At 46.3% G+C, this 23,047-nt stretch overlaps 1 protein-coding gene across 1 annotated transcript in view; it reads right to left on the bottom strand.

Annotated features, from left to right (window-relative positions):
- The window catches only part of AVL9 (AVL9 cell migration associated), a 128,365-nt gene extending 106,192 nt beyond the window's left edge, over positions 1–22,173 (bottom strand). The window contains exon 1 of the mRNA XM_075315092.1: positions 21,848–22,173. Within this exon, the coding sequence (XP_075171207.1) occupies positions 21,848–21,946 (99 nt within the window). The 5' untranslated portion in view covers positions 21,947–22,173. The remainder of the gene's footprint in view (positions 1–21,847) is intronic.
- Positions 22,174–23,047: the final 874 nt, after the last annotated feature.

Raw genomic sequence — 23,047 nt, 5'->3', positions numbered from 1 at the left:
TTTGGATAATGGTGTTCGCCATTTTTTTTTTTTTTTCCTTGTCTTCCTTCCCTAAGCGCGCGCGTGTGTAGTGGGGCGGGCCAGCATGTCAGCCAATCCCAGACACACACACACAGCTAAGTGGACTTTTAGCCAGAGAAGCAACGGCATGTGTGATAGGATGTCCATGTCACATGTCCCTGCATTATAAAAACGGACATTTTCCTCCAGTACGCCATTATCTGCCTTCTGCGTCTTGGTGTCAGTCACCGCTGGCGTAGCTCCTGTCTCAGATACTGCTGTGTACGCGCTATACAGAATAGGGATAGAAGTTTCTTTCAGCCCTTGTAAGGGCTAATACCGGCAGGGTCAGAGCCATAGGTGACAGTCAGGTCCGTGAAAACAGATTTTAACAGCTACACAAGATGACAGCGTCTGTGTAGCTAAGGTCAGGCATTTCCCCATTAGGAGGGATAGAAAGGCAGGCTTTTTTTCCTCTACCCAGACCCACAACCCTGCCACTGTACCCTCCTGCCCTTTGCACACTCAAACTCATTGTTACTAAGCCATTATACTAGCAAACACTAAGGAAACTTAGTGGCATCCTAAAAGTGGCTGTTGGACTTCCATTAGTGTCCCACTGGTGCAAATCTATGTGCAGCACCTCTGCATTGCACACTCAAACTCATTGTTACTAAGCCATTATACTAGCAAACTATGCTGCCAGTTTAAGGGCCGTAGTTGCATTGTCAGGGATAATTATTGTTTATTCTGCTGTTAATAAAGCTAGACCACCGCTGAAATCTACACCACCTCTCAATTTTTACTACCACATTTTAAGTGCACAATCTTGTCGCAATCAAAATGAGTGGCAAAATGACAGATGCTAGTGGAAAGGTGAAGAGGCGTGGTGGAAAAGGAAAAAAAGGGTTTGTCCGTGGGGAAGGTGGCAAAGCTCCATTAACATCTGCTGAAGATAGACCATCTACCAGCAAAAGTAAGATGTCTACTACTTACCGTGGACAATCCGATGTGCTCCCTTTTTTATGGACACGAACAACAGGAACAAAGGTAGATGATGGCCAAAAAAGGAAAATGCTTGAATGGATCTCAAGTGGTCCAACAAGTGCCCTCTCCGCCACCTCAACTACCGCATCCAAAAAACACCAGTCCTCTGAGTTGTCATCCCAATCACACTTGCTTTCTCCCAGCTCTGAAGTCTCCATCCGCCCTGCACAGTATGGTGGAACTGAGATGGCTGAGTCTGCAGAGCTGTTCAGTCACGCTATAGCCTGGGAATCAGAGGTCTGCTCCCAAGCTACAGTGAGTACAGACCAGGAAATGGTCTGCAGTGATGCCCAGAACCTTTGTGACTCTGATTCAGGCCGTGAGGACCAAGTTTCTGAGCATAATGTTGACCCTTTTTCACAAACTGTAACACCTGTTGTTATAGACAATGAGGAACATACTGATGACGATGAGACGCAGATACCAGATTGGGATGATAACTTAAATATTCGGTCAGGGCAAGAAGAGGCTCGGTCTGAGGGTGAGGGGAGAGCAAACACAACAATTGATGAGGAAGTTCTAGATCCCACCTACTGTCAACCCACAGTCAGGCACTCGAGGAGGTCAACAGAGGCGGTGGAGGAGGATGCAACCGACGACGAAGTTACCTTGCGCCTTCCTGGACAGAGTCGGAGCACTGGTAGCACGTCTACAACTGCATCCTCAGCCACCACTCTGCCTCTGAGCACTAGTCGGGGTGGATCAGCAGGTCGCATGCCCTCTAAGCCTTGCCTAGCCTGGTCCTTTTTTGACATAGCAAAAGATCGCCCAAATTATGTGATCTGTAAAATTTGTCGTGATTCTGTTAGTAGAGGGCAAAACCTCAGCAGTTTGACAACTTCTTCCATGAATCGTCACATGAATAAATATCATATGTCCCAGTGGGAAGCTCACTGTGCTGCAATGCGGCCTAGCGGAGAGAACCATCCACTGCCTGCCCCTTCCAGTGCATCCGCGCGCTCTTCATCTTCTAGGACTGTGGGGACAGCTGTCACACCTGGTTTTCCACGCACAACTTCCACCACTGTAACCGCAACAGACAGTTTGCTTGGTAGGTCGTCAGTTGGTTTGGAAGGGGAAACAAGTGAGTGTGTACAGCTCTCTCAGACATCTATAGCACCAACGTTGGATGAAGGCAACATCATGTCTACGCCTGCACTTTCCTCACAAACCTGCATTTTTCCAGGGACACCCTACTCAACACCGTCTACACACAGCAGCCAGATCTCTGTCCCTCAGATGTGGACAAATAAAAGGCCATTTCCTGCGACCCATGACAAAGCTAAGAGGTTGACTTTATCCCTCTGTAAGCTCTTGGCTACGGAAATGCTGCCTTTCTGCCTGGTGGACACAAAGGATTTTGTGAGACCTTATGTCTGTCGCTGTGCCCCAGTACCAGATGACCAGTCGCCACTACTTCTCTAAGAAAGGTGTGCCCGCGCTACACCAGCATGTCGCACACAACATCACCGCTTCCTTGAGAAACTGTGTGTGAACGGGTGCATTTCACCACCGATAGTTGGACCAGTAAGCATGGACAGGGACGTTACATGTCGCTGACTGGGCACTGGGTAACTATGGTGATAGATGGTGAAGGGTCTGCTGCACAAGTCTTGCCGTCCTCACGACTTGTGTGTCAATCCTCTGTCTGTCCAAGTTCCGCCACTGCTTCTGCCTCCTCCACCTCATCTGGGTCCTCCACCTCCGCCCCAAGCCTGCCTGGTCAGGCCACCAGCGTTCGCACTGGGCAGAAGGAATCATGCACCCCTCATTACTATGCTGGCAGCAGAGCGCAACGGCATCAGGCGGTCTTTAGCTTGACATGTCTTGAGAATAGGAGTCACACAGCGGCTGAGTTGTGGGCAGCTCTGGAGACTGAGTTTAATAAATGGTTGTCTCCACTCAACCTGTAGCCTGGTAAGGCCGTGTGCGACAATGCTGCAAACCTGGGTGCGGCCCTTCGCCTGGGCAAGGTGACACACGTGCCTTGTATGGCTCACGTGTTGAACCTTGTTGTCAAGCAATTTTTAACACACCATCCCGACCTAGATGGCCTTCTGAACAGGACACGAAAACTGTCAGCTCACTTCCGCCGTTCAACCACCGCTGCTGAGCGACTTGCATCGCTCCAGAAGTCTTTCGGCCTGCTGGTTCATCGCCTGAAATGCGATGTGCCGACATGCTGGAATTCGACTCTCCACATGTTACAGCGACTGTGGCAGCACCACCGAGCCCTGGTGCAATACATCATGACGTACAGTGCCTACAAGTAGTATTCAACCCCCTGCAGATTTATCTGGTTTACACATTCGGAATTAACTTGGCATTGTGACATTTGGACTGTAGATCAGCCTGGAAGTGTGAAATGCACTGCAGCAAAAAAGAATGTTATTTCTTTTTCTTTTTTTTTTTTTTTTTTTTTTTTTAAATTGTGAAAAGTTTATTCAGAGGGTCATTTATTATTCAACCCCTCAAACCACAAGAATTCTGTTTGGTTCCCCTAAAGTATTAAGAAGTATTTCAGGCACAAAGAACAATGAGCTTCACATGTTTGGATTAATTATCTCTTTTTCCAGCCTTTTCTGACTAATTAAGACCCTCCTCAAACTGGTGAGCAGCACTCATACTTGGTCAACATGGGAAAGACAAAGGAGCATTCCAAGGCCATCAGAGACAAGATCGTGGAGGGTCACAAGGCTGGCAAGGGGTACAAAACCCTTTCCCAGGAGTTGGGCCTACCTGTCTCCACTGTTGGGAGCATCATCCGGAAGTGGAAGGCTTATGGAACTACTGTTAGCCTTCCATGGCCTGGACAGCCTTTGAAAGTTTCCACCCGTGCAGAGGCCAGGCTTGTCTGAAGAGTCAAGGCTAACCCAAGGACAACAAGGAAGGAGCTCCGGGAAGATCTCATGGCAGTGGGGACATTGGTTTCAGTCAATACCATAAGTAACGTACTCCACCGCAATGGTCTCCATTGCAGACGAGCCCGTAAGGAACCTTTACTTTCAAAGCGTCATGTCAAGGCTCATCTACAGTTTGCTCATGATCACTTGGAGGACTCAGACAGACTGGTTCAAGGTTCTCTGGTCTGATGAGACCAAGATCGAGATCTTTGGTGCCAACCACACACGTGACGTTTGGAGACTGGATGGCACTGCATACGACCCCAAGAATACCATCCCTACAGTCAAGCATGGTGGTGGCAGCATCATGCTATGGGGCTGTTTCTCAGCCAAGGGGCCTGGCCATCTAGTCCGCATCCATGGGAACATGGATAGCACGGCCTACCTGGAGATTTTGGCCAAGAACCTGCGCTCCTCCATCAAGGATCTTAAGATGGGTCGTCATTTCATCTTCCAACAAGACAATGACCCAAAGCACACAGCCAAGAAAACCAAGGCCTGGTTCAAGAGGGAAAAAATCAAGGTGTTGCAGTGGCCTAGTCAGTCTCCTGACCTTAACCCAATTGAAAACTTGTGGAAGGAGCTCAAGATTAAAGTCCACATGAGACACCCAAAGAACCTAGATAACTTGGAGAAGATCTGCATGGAGGAGTGGGCCAAGATAACTCCAGAGACCTGTGCCGGCCTGATCAGGTCTTATACAGTTAGGTCCAGAAATATTTGGACAGTGACACAATTTTCGCGAGTTGGGCTCTGCATGCCACCACATTGGATTTGAAATTAAACCTCTACAACAGAATTCAAGTGCAGATTGTAACGTTTAATTTGAAGGTTTGAACAAAAATATCTGATAGAAATTGTAGGAATTGTACACATTTCTTTACAAACACTCCACATTTTAGGAGGTCAAAAGTAATTGGACAAATAAACCAAACCCAAACAAAATATTTTTATTTTCAATATTTTGTTGCGAATCCTTTGGAGGCAATCACTGCCTTAAGTCTGGAACCCATGGACATCACCAAACGCTGGGTTTCCTCCTTCTTAATGCTTTGCCAGGCCTTTACAGCCGCTGCCTTCAGGTATTGCTTGTTTGTGGGTCTTTCCGTCTTAAGTCTGGATTTGAGCAAGTGAAATGCATGCTCAATTGGGTTAGATCTGGTGATTGACTTGGCCATTGCAGAATGTTCCACTTTTTTGCACTCATGAACTCCTGGGTAGCTTTGGCTGTATGTTTGGGGTCATTGTCCATCTGTTCTATGAAGCGCCGTCCGATCAACTTTGCGGCATTTGGCTGAATCTGGGCTGAAAGTATATCCCTGTACACTTCAGAATTCATCCGGCTAGTCTTGTCTGCTGTTATGTCATCAATAAACACAAGTGACCCAGTGCCATTGAAAGCCAAGCATGCCCATGCCATCACGTTGCCTCCACCATGTTTTACAGAGGATGTGGTGTGCCTTGGATCATGTGCCGTTCCCTTTCTTCTCCAAACTTTTTTCTTCCCATCATTCTGGTACAGGTTGATCTTTGTCTCATCTGTCCATAGAATACTTTTCCAGAACTGAGCTGGCTTCATGAGGTGTTTTTCAGCAAATTTAACTCTGGCCTGTCTATTTTTGGAATTGATGAATGGTTTGCATCTAGATGTGAACCCTTTGTATTTACTTTCATGGAGTCTTCTCTTTACTGTTGACTTAGAGACAGATACACCTACTTCACTGAGAGTGTTCTGGATTTCAGTTGATGTTGTGAACGGGTTCTTCTTCACCAAAGAAAGTATGCGGCGATCATCCACCACTGTTGTCATCCGTGGACGCCCAGGCCTTTTTGAGTTCCCAAGCTCACCAGTCAATTCCTTTTTTCTCAGAATGTACCCGACTGTTGATTTTGCTACTCCAAGCATGTCTGCTATCTCTCTGATGGATTTTTTCTTTTTTTTCAGCCTCAGGATGTTCTGCTTCACCTCAATTGAGAGTTCCTTAGACCGCATGTTGTCTGGTCACAGCAACAGCTTCCAAATGCAAAACCACACACCTGTAATCAACCCCAGACCTTTTAACTACTTCATTGATTACAGGTTAACGAGGGAGACGCCTTCAGAGTGAATTGCAGCCCTTAGAGTCCCTTGTCCAATTACTTTTGGTCCCTTGAAAAAGAGGAGGCTATGCATTACAGAGCTATGATTCCTAAACCCTTTCTCCGATTTGGATGTGAAAACTCTCATATTGCAGCTGGGAGTGTGCACTTTCAGCCCATATTATATATATAATTGTATTTCTGAACATGTTTTTGTAAACAGCTAAAATAACAAAACTTGTGTCACTGTCCAAATATTTCTGGCCCTAACTGTAAAAGACGATTATTAGCTGTAATTGCAAACAAGGGTTATTCCACAAAATATTAAACCTAGGGGTTGAATAATAATTGACCCACACTTTTATGTTGAAAATTTATTAAAATTTAACTGAGCAACATAACTTGTTGGTTTGTAAGATGTATGCATCTGTTAATAAATCCTGCTCGTTTGAAGTTTGCAGGCTCTAACTTATTTGCATCTTATCAAACCAGCTAAATCTGCAGGGGGTTGAATACTACTTGTAAGCACTGTATAGCCTGGGCCAACGAGATGCAGAGGTGGGGCAGATCACCCTGATGGAGTGGTCTCAGATCAAGGACCTATGCACCCTTCTGCACAGTTTCGACATGGCGACGAATATGTTTAGCGCTGACAATGCCATTATCAGCATGACAATTCCAGTCATTTACATGCTGGAGCACACGCTAAACACTATTCGGAGTCAGGGGGTGGGACAACAGGAAGGGGAGGAACTACAGGAGGATTCATATGCGTAAGACACAACAACATCACCAAGGTCCAGACGTTCATCACCAACGCGGCAGGCATGGGACCATTTGGGACAGGGATCAACAAGGGCGCATGGTAGCAGGCGAAATGTTGAGGAAGGTGCAGGAGAACATGAAGAAATGGAGGACGAACTGTCCATGGACATGGAAGACTCAGCGGATGAGGGAGACATTGGTCAAATTTCAGTTGAAAGAGGTTGGGGGGAGATGTCAGAGGAAGAAAGAACGGTTAGCACCTCTATGCCACAAACACAGCGTGGACTTGGTCCGCATGGCTGCGCAAGACACATGAGCGCCTTCTTGCTGCACTACCTCCAACATGACCCTCGTATTGTCAAAATTAGAAGTGATGATGACTACTGGCTTGCCACACTATTAGATCCCCGGTACAAGTCCAAATTATGTGACATAATTCCTTCCATAGAAAGGGACGCACGTATGCAGGAGTATCAGCAGAAGCTGTTACTCGATCTTAGCTCGGCTTTTCCACCAAACAACCGTGCAGGTGCAGGGAGTGAATCTCCCAGTTGTAACTTGACAAACATGGAACGGTCTCGTCATCTTCAACAGTCTACCCGTACCAGTAGCACCATAACTGGTGCTGGTAACAGCAATTTTATTGAATCTTTTCATATTTTTTTTAGACCCTCCTTTGCAAGGCCACCAGACACAACAAGTCTGACACATAGTCAACGGCTGGAGAGGATGATACAGGAGTATCTCCAAATGAACATCGATGCCATGACTTTGCAAATGGAGCCTTGCTCCTTTTGGGCTTCATATCTAGAAAAATGGCCAGAGCTCGCAACTTACGCCTTGGAGATTTTGTCGTGTCCAGCTGCCAGCGTTGTCTCTGAACGTGTCTTCAGTGCTGCTGGGTGTGTGCTGACAGATAAGCGCACGCGTCTGTCCAGTGACAATGTGGACAGACTAACGTTCATCAAAATGAACAAGTCATGGATCCACAAGGAATTTACTACCCCTGTGTCATCCTGGGGAGAGTAAATGCTTGTGGATTTGGAATGTGCTTGATGCAAATCAAAACATCCTGTTTGCAACTAGGGCACAAGTGCTGCCACTGATGGGGTGTCTGTGTGGCCCAATTTTTGGAAAAAAGGGAGACTCTGCTTGGAGTAACCCTTGCTTGAAGAAGTGTTTTTAAAAAGGAGCCAAGATGAACAAGTCATGGTTCAGCAAAGACTTTAGAGTATACAAAGACAAAGAGTATATGTCCTTGTCACTTTCCCATGTGTTTGTGTTGTGTTGTGAGTCGTTTGTCACCTTTTGGACACCTTTGAGGGAGTTTTCTAGGTGTTTTTATGTGTTTGTGATTGCCTGCCATTGTTTCCTATGCGGTTCGAGTGGTTCGTCTAACGTTCGACGAACTGAACTCGAACGGGACCTCCATTCGACGAACCGAAATCGAGCCGAACCACGGCCGGTTTGCTCATCTCTAGTTCCTACGTTAGGCCATGTGCGCATGGTTGCGTTTTAAACTGCACTGTGTCAATGACAAACTGCATGCGTTGTGCTTACCCAGCAAGGTCTATGAGAAATCAGAATTTCCATCCGCACGTTGCTTTTTTTTTGTCAGTGTTTTGTTTGACAAATTTTTGTCAAAATCTTTGACATAAAAAAGCAGCATGCTCATTCCTCATTGCGTTGCCAACATTTTTGACCCATGGACTAATCTATGTGAAAACAAAATGTCCAAAATGCAGCCAAAACCGCTTTTTTTGGTCAAATGCAGTGTTTACATTTGTCAAAAGACTGCCAAAGGGTGCATTTTTGTTGTCAAACCAAACTACAGCGTGCGGACATACCCCTGCAGGCTGAGAAATTGGGGGGGGGATAATAGGGGAATATGTCTCAAACCTGACAAAACACCTACCCTACAGCTTACATTATTGATGCCCTAGCTGCTAGACATTGATAGGAGCTTCACAGAGTGGCTCTGTTCCATGTTCACATCTGGCGGCTGTGCCAGTAGTGATCAGTGGAGATGATCGGTGTTGGACCTCTACCGACCTGATAATGCCTAAGGTCATGTCAGTAATATCATAGGTCCAAATAACCCCTTTAACTGATCTCCTATAAAGCAGGTGAGAAATTGTAAAACTCCAGATCAGACCAGGCAAAGAGCCGGAAGGGAAATCTGGCCTGTACTATAGGATGTAATCCAGGAGAATAGAATACAATATACTTAAAGCCAACAGCTCTGATGTAGATGATATCGGCATATGACGTGGTAAGAGCTACTGAAGCGAGTCCTACCCATACAGCTGTACGAGTACATGCATACAGGCTGGAAACGCTGCCGCTTTTCAATCTGTATTTATGATGGATAATCCACAGTGGAATATAGGTGGAGACAGTGGGTGAGATTTTAAGAAAGCCACAGAGATGTAATCAGGAGCAAGTCCATCTCTGCTACGGAAAAGGCAAAGATCTGGTGTGGATTTTACCAAATACAATTTTTGCAGAAGACAATATATACAGGAAAATTTGGGCCAGGATTGTGGCAGATAGTAGCCAGCTCCTGAGGACATGTCCCATTAGTATTTAGGGGGCTCAAGCCTGCATGATGTGTACAGGATATCATTGAGGATTAATGGATAAATATTGCACAACTGTGTATCAACCCAAAATATTACTATATGTCCTGTAGTTGCCCAGCACCCCGGCGGAGTCATTAGGACACGAGTGTCATTAGGAATGGCAGGAAACTGCCCCCATCATCCTGAGAGGTGCATGACCCAAGGGCTCCAAGCCGTATGGGACCACCTGGGGTACTGTATACAATCAGGGTACTAATAAGCCACAAGGGTAATATAGCAGAATGGCTCCCAGCTGTATGGGACTACCTGGGGTACTGTATACAATCAGGGTACTAATATGCCACAGGGGTAGTACAGCAGAAGGGCTCCCAGCTGTATACCACCTGGGGTACTGTATACAATCAGGGTACTAATATGCCACAGGGGTAATACAGCAGAAGGGCTCCCAGCTGTATACCACCTGGGGTACTGTATACAATCAGGGTACTAATATGCCACAAGGGTAATATAGCAGAAGGGCTCCCAGCTATATACCACCTGGGGTACTGTATACAATCAGGGTACTAATATGCCACAAGGGTAATATAGCAGAATGGCTCCCAGCTGTATCGGACCACCTGGGGTACTGTATACAATCAGGGTACTAATATGCCACAAGGGTAATATAGCAGAATGGCTCCCAGCTGTATGGGACCACCTGGGGTACTGTATACAATCAGGGTACTAATAAGCCACAAGGGTAATACAGCAGAAGGGCTCCCAGCTATATACCACCTGAAGTACTGTATACAATCAGGGTACTAATATGCCACAAAGGTAATACAGCAGAAGGGCTTCCAGCTATATACCACCTGGGGTACTGTATACAATCAGGGTACTAATATGCCACAAGGATAATACAGCAGAAGGGCTCCCAGCTATATACCACCTGAAGTACTGTATACAATCAGGGTACTAATATGCCACAAGGGTAATATAGCAGAAGGGCTCCCAGCTATATACCACCTGGGGTACTGTATACAATCAGGGTACTAATATGCCACAAGGGTAATACAGCAGAAGGGCTCCCAGCTATATACCACCTGGAGTACTGTATACAATCAGGGTACTAATATGCCACAAGGGTAATATAGCAGAAGGGCTCCCAGCTATATACCACCTGGAGTACTGTATACAATCAGGGTACTAATATGCCACAAGGGTAATACAGCAGAAGGGCTCCCAGCTATATACCACCTGGAGTACTGTATACAATCAGGGTACTAATATGCCACAAGGGTAATATAGCAGAAGGGCTCCCAGCTATATACCACCTGAAGTACTGTATACAATCAGGGTACTAATATGCCACAAGGGTAATATAGCAGAAGGGCTCCCAGCTATATACCACCTGGGGTACTGTATACAATCAGGGTACTAATATGCCACAGGGGTAATACAGCAGAAGGGCTCCCAGCTATATACCACCATCAGGGTACTAATATGCCACAGGGGTAATATAGCAGAAGGGCTCCCAGCTATATACCACCTGAAGTACTGTATACAATCAGGGTACTAATATGCCACAAGGGTAATACAGCAGAAGGGCTCCCAGCTATATACCACCTGAAGTACTGTATACAAAAAGGGTACTAATATGCCACAAGGGTAATATAGCAGAAGGGCTCCCAGCTATATACCACCTGGAGTACTGTATACAATCAGGGTACTAATATGCCACAAGGGTAATACAGCAGAAGGGCTCCCAGCTATATACCACCTGGAGTACTGTATACAATCAGGGTACTAATATGCCACAAGGGTAATATAGCAGAAGGGCTCCCAGCTATATACCACCTGGAGTACTGTATACAATCAGGGTACTAATATGCCACAAGGGTAATATAGCAGAAGGGCTCCCAGCTATATACCACCTGGGGTACTGTATACAATCAGGGTACTAATATGCCACAAGGGTAATACAGCAGAAGGGCTCCCAGCTATATACCACCTGGAGTACTGTATACAATCAGGGTACTAATATGCCACAGGGATAATACAGCAGAAGGGCTCCCAGCTATATACCACCTGGAGTACTGTATACAATCAGGGTACTAATATGCCACAAGGGTAATATAGCAGAAGGGCTCCCAGCTATATACCACCTGGGGTACTGTATACAATCAGGGTACTAATATGCCACAAGGGTAATATAGCAGAAGGGCTCCCAGCTATATACCACCTGGGGTACTGTATACAATCAGGGTACTAATATGCCACAAGGGTAATACAGCAGAAGGGCTCCCAGCTATATACCACCTGAAGTACTGTATACAATCAGGGTACTAATATGCCACAGGGGTAATACAGCAGAAGGGCTTCCAGCTATATACCACCTGGGGTACTGTATACAATCAGGGTACTAATATGCCACAGGGGTAATACAGCAGAAGGGCTCCCAGCTATATACCACCTGGAGTACTGTATACAATCAGGGTACTAATATGCCACAAGGGTAATATAGCAGAAGGGCTCCCAGCTATATACCACCTGGGGTACTGTATACAATCAGGGTACTAATATGCCACAAGGGTAATACAGCAGAAGGGCTCCCAGCTGTATACCACCTGGGGTACTGTATACAATCAGGGTACTAATATGCCACAAGGGTAATATAGCAGAAGGGCTCCCAGCTATATACCACCTGGGGTACTGTATACAATCAGGGTACTAATATGCCACAAGGGTAATACAGCAGAAGGGCTCCCAGCTATATACCACCTGGAGTACTGTATACAATCAGGGTACTAATATGCCACAGGGATAATACAGCAGAAGGGCTCCCAGCTATATACCACCTGGAGTACTGTATACAATCAGGGTACTAATATGCCACAAGGGTAATATAGCAGAAGGGCTCCCAGCTATATACCACCTGGGGTACTGTATACAATCAGGGTACTAATATGCCACAAGGGTAATACAGCAGAAGGGCTCCCAGCTATATACCACCTGTGGTACTGTATACAATCAGGGTACTAATATGCCACAAGGGTAATACAGCAGAAGGGCTCCCAGCTATATACCACCTGGGGTACTGTATACAATCAGGGTACTAATATGCCACAAGGGTAATATTATAGCAGAAGGGCTCCCAGCTATATACCACCTGGGGTACTGTATACAATCAGGGTACTAATATGCCACAAGGGTAATACAGCAGAAGGGCTCCCAGCTATATACCACCTGAAGTACTGTATACAATCAGGGTACTAATATGCCACAGGGGTAATACAGCAGAAGGGCTCCCAGCTGTATACCACCTGGGGTACTGTATACAATCAGGGTACTAATATGCCACAAGGGTAATATAGCAGAAGGGCTCCCAGCTATATACCACCTGGGGTACTGTATACAATCAGGGTTGTGATATAATCACTGGTACTATGCTGAGAGGGTTAAGGTGTGTTACCTGGGCCGGCTCTGTTGTGGACAGCTAATGAGATAGGTGGGAAGGCTGTTCACCATATCTCCACCTCGGGGTGTGGTCCCAGGAATGAAAGTCAGGCCTCTGGACACACTCAGGGCCCTGCACTGAAGTTCCTGTGCTGGAGGAAGTAGCTGGGTGTATTGATGGGTGGAGGTAAGGAAACAGCATCTGAGAAGGCTCTGCAGCGACTTGTGGACTGAACATAACCTGAAGGGCTGAGGTTTGGGAATGTACCTGTTTTCCTGCCTGTACATGCCATGTGATGTCCGTACCAGCGCGGTGCTTTATGGAGTGGAATAAAGCAGGCTGTGATCTTAAGAAACTGTGCCTCCTGTGTCTACCTGAAGCCCTCATGCTGAGCGAGTAACCCCCTATGTTGCAAGGTGCAACGTCACAGGGTACTAATATGCCACAAGGGTAATATAGCAGAAGGGCTCCCAGCTATATACCACCTGAAGTACTGTATACAATCAGGGTACTAATATGCCACAGGGGTAATACAGCAGAAGGGCTCCCAGCTATATACCACCTGGGGTACTGTATACAATCAGGGTACTAATATGCCACAAGGGTAATACAGCAGAAGGGCTCCCAGCTATATACCACCTGAAGTACTGTATACAATCAGGGTACTAATATGCCACAGGGGTAATACAGCAGAAGGGCTCCCAGCTGTATACCACCTGGGGTACTGTATACAATCAGGGTACTAATATGCCACAGGGATAATACAGCAGAAGGGCTCCCAGCTATATACCACCTGAAGTACTGTATACAATCAGGGTACTAATATGCCACAAGGGTAATACAGCAGAAGGGCTCCCAGCTATATACCACCTGGGGTACTGTATACAATCAGGGTACTAATATGCCACAAGGGTAATACAGCAGAAGGGCTCCCAGCTATATACCACCTGAAGTACTGTATACAATCAGGGTACTAATATGCCACAGGGGTAATACAGCAGAAGGGCTCCCAGCTGTATACCACCTGGGGTACTGTATACAATCAGGGTACTAATATGCCACAGGGATAATACAGCAGAAGGGCTCCCAGCTATATACCACCTGAAGTACTGTATACAATCAGGGTACTAATATGCCACGGGGATAATACAGCAGAAGGGCTCCCAGCTATATACCACCTGGAGTACTGTATACAATCAGGGTACTAATATGCCACAAGGGTAATACAGCAGAAGGGCTCCCAGCTATATACCACCTGAAGTACTGTATACAATCAGGGTACTAATATGCCACAAGGGTAATATAGCAGAAGGGCTCCCAGCTATATACCACCTGGGGTACTGTATACAATCAGGGTACTAATATGCCACAGGGGTAATACAGCAGAAGGGCTCCCAGCTATATACCACCATCAGGGTACTAATATGCCACAGGGGTAATATAGCAGAAGGGCTCCCAGCTATATACCACCTGAAGTACTGTATACAATCAGGGTACTAATATGCCACAAGGGTAATACAGCAGAAGGGCTCCCAGCTATATACCACCTGAAGTACTGTATACAAAAAGGGTACTAATATGCCACAAGGGTAATATAGCAGAAGGGCTCCCAGCTATATACCACCTGGAGTACTGTATACAATCAGGGTACTAATATGCCACAAGGGTAATACAGCAGAAGGGCTCCCAGCTATATACCACCTGGAGTACTGTATACAATCAGGGTACTAATATGCCACAAGGGTAATATAGCAGAAGGGCTCCCAGCTATATACCACCTGGAGTACTGTATACAATCAGGGTACTAATATGCCACAAGGGTAATATAGCAGAAGGGCTCCCAGCTATATACCACCTGGGGTACTGTATACAATCAGGGTACTAATATGCCACAAGGGTAATACAGCAGAAGGGCTCCCAGCTATATACCACCTGGAGTACTGTATACAATCAGGGTACTAATATGCCACAGGGATAATACAGCAGAAGGGCTCCCAGCTATATACCACCTGGAGTACTGTATACAATCAGGGTACTAATATGCCACAAGGGTAATATAGCAGAAGGGCTCCCAGCTATATACCACCTGGGGTACTGTATACAATCAGGGTACTAATATGCCACAAGGGTAATATAGCAGAAGGGCTCCCAGCTATATACCACCTGGGGTACTGTATACAATCAGGGTACTAATATGCCACAGGGATAATACAGCAGAAGGGCTCCCAGCTATATACCACCTGGGGTACTGTATACAATCAGGGTACTAATATGCCACAGGGGTAATACAGCAGAAGGGCTCCCAGCTATATACCACCTGGAGTACTGTATACAATCAGGGTACTAATATGCCACAAGGGTAATATAGCAGAAGGGCTCCCAGCTATATACCACCTGGGGTACTGTATACAATCAGGGTACTAATATGCCACAAGGGTAATACAGCAGAAGGGCTCCCAGCTGTATACCACCTGGGGTACTGTATACAATCAGGGTACTAATATGCCACAAGGGTAATATAGCAGAAGGGCTCCCAGCTATATACCACCTGGGGTACTGTATACAATCAGGGTACTAATATGCCACAAGGGTAATACAGCAGAAGGGCTCCCAGCTATATACCACCTGGAGTACTGTATACAATCAGGGTACTAATATGCCACAGGGATAATACAGCAGAAGGGCTCCCAGCTATATACCACCTGGAGTACTGTATACAATCAGGGTACTAATATGCCACAAGGGTAATATAGCAGAAGGGCTCCCAGCTATATACCACCTGGGGTACTGTATACAATCAGGGTACTAATATGCCACAAGGGTAATACAGCAGAAGGGCTCCCAGCTATATACCACCTGTGGTACTGTATACAATCAGGGTACTAATATGCCACAAGGGTAATACAGCAGAAGGGCTCCCAGCTATATACCACCTGGGGTACTGTATACAATCAGGGTACTAATATGCCACAAGGGTAATATTATAGCAGAAGGGCTCCCAGCTATATACCACCTGGGGTACTGTATACAATCAGGGTACTAATATGCCACAAGGGTAATACAGCAGAAGGGCTCCCAGCTATATACCACCTGTGGTACTGTATACAATCAGGGTACTAATATGCCACAAGGGTAATACAGCAGAAGGGCTCCCAGCTATATACCACCTGGGGTACTGTATACAATCAGGGTACTAATATGCCACAAGGGTAATATTATAGCAGAAGGGCTCCCAGCTATATACCACCTGGGGTACTGTATACAATCAGGGTACTAATATGCCACAAGGGTAATACAGCAGAAGGGCTCCCAGCTATATACCACCTGAAGTACTGTATACAATCAGGGTACTAATATGCCACAAGGGTAATATAGCAGAAGGGCTCCCAGCTATATACCACCTGGGGTACTGTATACAATCAGGGTTGTGATATAATCACTGGTACTATGCTGAGAGGGTTAAGGTGTGTTACCTGGGCCGGCTCTGTTGTGGACAGCTAATGAGATAGGTGGGACGGCTGTTCACCATATCTCCACCTCGGGGTGTGGTCCCAGGAATGAAAGTCAGGCCTCTGGACACACTCAGGGCCCTGCACTGAAGTTCCTGTGCTGGAGGAAGTAGCTGGGTGTATTGATGGGTGGAGGTAAGGAAACAGCATCTGAGAAGGCTCTGCAGCGACTTGTGGACTGAACATACCTGAAGGGCTGAGGTTTGGGAATGTACCTGTTTTCCTGCCTGTACATGCCATGTGATGTCCGTACCAGCGCGGTGCTTTATGGAGTGGAATAAAGCAGGCTGTGATCTTAAGAAACTGTGCCTCCTGTGTCTACCTGAAGCCCTCATGCTGAGCGAGTAACCCCCTATGTTGCAAGGTGCAACGTCACAGGGTACTAATATGCCACAAGGGTAATATAGCAGAAGGGCTCCCAGCTATATACCACCTGAAGTACTGTATACAATCAGGGTACTAATATGCCACAGGGGTAATACAGCAGAAGGGCTCCCAGCTATATACCACCTGGGGTACTGTATACAATCAGGGTACTAATATGCCACAAGGGTAATACAGCAGAAGGGCTCCCAGCTATATACCACCTGAAGTACTGTATACAATCAGGGTACTAATATGCCACAGGGGTAATACAGCAGAAGGGCTCCCAGCTGTATACCACCTGGGGTACTGTATACAATCAGGGTACTAATATGCCACAGGGATAATACAGCAGAAGGGCTCCCAGCTATATACCACCTGAAGTACTGTATACAATCAGGGTACTAATATGCCACAAGGGTAATACAGCAGAAGGGCTCCCAGCTATATACCACCTGGGGTACTGTATACAATCAGGGTACTAATATGCCACAAGGGTAATACAGCAGAAGGGCTCCCAGCTATATACCACCTGAAGTACTGTATACAATCAGGGTACTAATATGCCACAGGGGTAATACAGCAGAAGGGCTCCCAGCTGTATACCACCTGGGGTACTGTATACAATCAGGGTACTAATATGCCACAGGGATAATACAGCAGAAGGGCTCCCAGCTATATACCACCTGAAGTACTGTATACAATCAGGGTACTAATATGCCACGGGGATAATACAGCAGAAGGGCTCCCAGCTATATACCACCTGGAGTACTGTATACAATCAGGGTACTAATATGCCACAAGGGTAATACAGCAGAAGGGCTCCCAGCTATATACCACCTGGGGTACTGTATACAATCAGGGTACTAATATGCCACAGGGATAATACAGCAGAAGGGCTTCCAGCTATATACCACCTGGGGTACTGTATACAATCAGGGTACTAATATGCTACAAGGGTAATACAGCAGAAGGGCTCCCAGCTATATACCACCTGGAGTACTGTATACAATCAGGGTACTAATATGCCACAAGGGTAATACAGCAGAAGGGCTCCCAGCTATATACCACCTGGAATACTGTATACAATCAGGGTACTAATATGCCACAAGGGTAATACAGCAGAAGGGCTCCCAGCTATATACCACCTGGAGTACTGTATACAATCAGGGAACTAATATGCCACAGGGATAATACAGCAGAAGGGCTCCCAGCTATATACCACCTGAAGTACTGTATACAATCAGGGTACTAATATGCCACAAGGTAATATAGCAGAAGGGCTCCCAGCTATATACCACCTGGGGTACTGTATACAATCAGGGTACTAATATGCCACAGGGATAATACAGCAGAAGGGCTCCCAGCTATATACCACCTGGGGTACTGTATACAATCAGGGAACTAATATGCCACAGGGATAATACAGCAGAAGGGCTCCCAGCTATATACCACCTGGAGTACTGTATACAATCAGGGAACTAATATGCCACAGGGATAATACAGCAGAAGGGCTCCCAGCTATATACCACCTGGAATACTGTATACAATCAGGGTACTAATATGCCACAGGGATAATATAGCAGAAGGGCTCCCAGCTGTATACCACCTGGAGTACTGTATACAATCAGGGTACTAATATGCCACAAGGGTAATATAGCAGAAGGGCTCCCAGCTATATACCACCTGGGGTACTGTATACAATCAGGGTACTAATATGCCACAAGGGTAATATAGCAGAAGGGCTCCCAGCTGTATACCACCTGGGGTACTGTATACAATCAGGGTACTAATATGCCACAAGGGTAATATAGCAGAAGGGCTCCCAGCTATATACCACCTGGGGTACTGTATACAATCAGGGTACTAATATGCCACAAGGGTAATATAGCAGAAGGGCTCCCAGCTATATACCACCTGGGGTACTGTATACAATCAGGGTACTAATATGCCACAGGGGTAATATAGCAGAAGGGCTCCCAGCTATATACCACCTGGGGTACTGTATACAATCAGGGTACTAATATGCCACAAGGGTAATACAGCAGAAGGGCTCCCAGCTATATACCACCTGGAATACTGTATACAATCAGGGTACTAATATGCCACAAGGGTAATACAGCAGAAGGGCTCCCAGCTATATACCACCTGGGGTACTGTATACAATCAGGGTACTAATATGCCACAGGGGTAATACAGCAGAAGGGCTCCCAGCTATATACCACCTGGGGTACTGTATACAATCAGGGTACTAATATGCCACAAGGGTAATACAGCAGAAGGGCTCCCAGCTATATACCACCTGGAATACTGTATACAATCAGGGTACTAATATGCCACAAGGGTAATACAGCAGAAGGGCTCCCAGCTATATACCACCTGGAATACTGTATACAATCAGGGTACTAATATGCCACAGGGATAATACAGCAGAAGGGCTCCCAGCTATATACCACCTGGAGTACTGTATACAATCAGGGAACTAATATGCCACAGGGATAATACAGCAGAAGGGCTCCCAGCTATATACCACCTGAAGTACTGTATACAATCAGGGTACTAATATGCCACAAGGTAATATAGCAGAAGGGCTCCCAGCTATATACCACCTGGGGTACTGTATACAATCAGGGTACTAATATGCCACAGGGATAATACAGCAGAAGGGCTCCCAGCTATATACCACCTGGAATACTGTATACAATCAGGGTACTAATATGCCACAAGGGTAATATAGCAGAAGGGCTCCCAGCTATATACCACCTGGGGTACTGTATACAATCAGGGAACTAATATGCCACAGGGATAATACAGCAGAAGGGCTCCCAGCTATATACCACCTGGAGTACTGTATACAATCAGGGAACTAATATGCCACAGGGATAATACAGCAGAAGGGCTCCCAGCTATATACCACCTGAAGTACTGTATACAATCAGGGAACTAATATGCCACAAGGGTAATACAGCAGAAGGGCTCCCAGCTATATACCACCTGGAGTACTGTATACAATCAGGGTACTAATATGCCACAAGGGTAATATAGCAGAAGGGCTCCCAGCTATATACCACCTGGGGTACTGTATACAATCAGGGTACTAATATGCCACAAGGGTAATATAGCAGAAGGGCTCCCAGCTATATACCACCTGGGGTACTGTATACAATCAGGGTACTAATATGCCACAAGGGTAATATAGCAGAAGGGCTCCCAGCTATATACCACCTGGGGTACTGTATACAATCAGGGTACTAATATGCCACAAGGGTAATATAGCAGAAGGGCTCCCAGCTATATACCACCTGGGGTACTGTATACAATCAGGGTACTAATATGCCACAGGGGTAATATAGCAGAAGGGCTCCCAGCTATATACCACCTGGGGTACTGTATACAATCAGGGTACTAATATGCCACAAGGGTAATACAGCAGAAGGGCTCCCAGCTATATACCACCTGGAATACTGTATACAATCAGGGTACTAATATGCCACAAGGGTAATACAGCAGAAGGGCTCCCAGCTATATACCACCTGGAATACTGTATACAATCAGGGTACTAATATGCCACAAGGGTAATACAGCAGAAGGGCTCCCAGCTATATACCACCTGGGGTACTGTATACAATCAGGGTACTAATATGCCACAGGGGTAATACAGCAGAAGGGCTCCCAGCTATATACCACCTGGGGTACTGTATACAATCAGGGTACTAATATGCCACAAGGGTAATACAGCAGAAGGGCTCCCAGCTATATACCACCTGGGGTACTGTATACAATCAGGGTACTAATATGCCACAAGGGTAATACATCAGAAGGGCTCCCAGCTATATACCACCTGGAGTACTGTATACAATCAGGGAACTAATATGCCACAAGGGTAATATAGCAGAAGGGCTCCCAGCTATATACCACCTGGGGTACTGTATACAATCAGGGTACTAATATGCCACAGGGATAATACAGCAGAAGGGCTCCCAGCTATATACCACCTGGGGTACTGTATACAATCAGGGTACTAATATGCCACAGGGGTAATATAGCAGAAGGGCTCCCAGCTATATACCACCTGAAGTACTGTATACAATCAGGGTACTAATATGCCACAGGGGTAATACAGCAGAAGGGCTCCCAGCTATATACCACCTGAAGTACTGTATACAATCAGGGTACTAATATGCCACAGGGGTAATACAGCAGAAGGGCTCCCAGCTATATACCACCTGGAGTACTGTATACAATCAGGGTACTAATATGCCACAAGGGTAATATAGCAGAAGGGCTCCCAGCTATATACCACCTGAAGTACTGTATACAATCAGGGTACTAATATGCCACAGGGGTAATACAGCAGAAGGGCTCCCAGCTATATACCACCTGGGGTACTGTATACAATCAGGGTACTAATATGCCACAAGGGTAATACAGCAGAAGGGCTCCCAGCTATATACCACCTGGAGTACTGTATACAATCAGGGTACTAATATGCCACAAGGGTAATATAGCAGAAGGGCTCCCAGCTATATACCACCTGAAGTACTGTATACAATCAGGGTACTAATATGCCACAGGGGTAATACAGCAGAAGGGCTCCCAGCTATATACCACCTGGAGTACTGTATACAATCAGGGTACTAATATGCCACAGGGGTAATACAGCAGAAGGGCTCCCAGCTATATACCACCTGGGGTACTGTATACAATCAGGGTACTAATATGCCACAGGGGTAATACAGCAGAAGGGCTCCCAGCTATATACCACCTGGAGTACTGTATACAATCAGGGAACTAATATGCCACAAGGGTAATATAGCAGAAGGGCTCCCAGCTGTATACCACCTGGAGTACTGTATACAATCAGGGAACTAATATGCCACAAGGGTAATATAGCAGAAGGGCTCCCAGCTAGATACCACCTGGAGTACTGTATACAATCAGGGAACTAATATGCCACAAGGGTAATATAGCAGAAGGGCTCCCAGCTATATACCACCTGGGGTACTGTATACAATCAGGGTACTAATATGCCACAAGGGTAATATAGCAGAAGGGCTCCCAGCTATATACCACCTGGAGTACTGTATACAATCAGGGTACATTAGTATATTAATATATATGGCATATTAATGCCACAGGGGTAATGCACATGGGGAGTCTCACCTGGCAGCCCTTCTTATGATGGAAGCCCACCACCACAATGTGCAGCACTGGCCCCGCTCGGCTGCCAGCAAGGTTCTCTTGCCCACCCTGGGCATCCATACGTGACGTCACCGAGGCACGGTCCGTATTGCCGCGGCCACCAGGGGCAGACCTGAGCCGGTTAGTGCTTGCCCCTTCCTGCAGCGCTCTTGTATGCTGTAGAGGGCCGTATACCAGCAGCGCTAACACTGGACCAGCCTAGGAACCATGCATGCAGTGCGCTCCTGTACTCGGGCCACGCCTCTGCCCGCCATACGGACCTGCCCTGTCAGTCTCCAGCCTCCCTCCTTCCTACTGTTAGGCTGCAGTCACATGTCAATGACAGACTCAGAGTGACGTCATCGCGCCAGCTCCCACCCCCACTGACTAAGGGGCCGCGTATTCCAAATTAACCTCGGGATTGGCTACACACGGATCAGGGGCGGAGTCTGTACCGGGATTGTGTCAGTGGCCAATGGCTGGCTGGTCCGAGGCACATGGCTGTGACTATAGACGTTCGTTGTGTGCAGTAGTAGTTATTAGGAGGGGAAGGAGAGGACGGTCTGAAAAGCAGCGCATCGTGTCCCTATGGCTCTGCAGCAGTGCGCGCGAATGGGGGATTTTTTATATGCTGTGTAAAATAAAAATCTAAACACTAGTCATTTTAGCCCACATTGTGCTAAGAAAATCTGTATTATCGCCTGTGAAATACACAATTTTCCACGATGCTGAAGATGGTTTCTTATTCGTCAGTTTCTTATTCGGCAATTTAGTATTTTCAGTTTTTTTACAGGTTTAACAACAATAATAACACATCACAATAATAAAATACAATGCACTGATGTGCCCTAATATAAATACACTGAAAATCAGCTGCGAGAATTATAAAACTGGCAAAAAAGGGGCACAAAGTGGGCACCGAAGTATGCTAGTGAAAGGGTTAAATGGCTTTGGGCCACTGATCTAACACCACAATTGCATATCTACTGATGCCCCTAATCAAAGTCAAGTGACTCCAGCCTGGCCCAAAGGGGTTCTGGGTCCACTTTCGGGCCAGGCTGGAGTGATCTGAATTTGATGTGTGGCATCACTAGGGATGTAAATGTGGTGTGAGATCAGTGGCCCAAAGCCATGTAACCCCTCAAAAACACCACTTATTCAAATCTGTGAAAACTGTCCATT

Source organism: Anomaloglossus baeobatrachus, chromosome 6 (assembly GCF_048569485.1).
Source record: "Anomaloglossus baeobatrachus isolate aAnoBae1 chromosome 6, aAnoBae1.hap1, whole genome shotgun sequence".
Taxonomy (NCBI): Eukaryota; Metazoa; Chordata; class Amphibia; order Anura; family Aromobatidae; genus Anomaloglossus; species Anomaloglossus baeobatrachus.
Note: the sequence above shows the minus strand (reverse complement) of the source record. Positions and strands in the feature narration are given on the sequence as shown.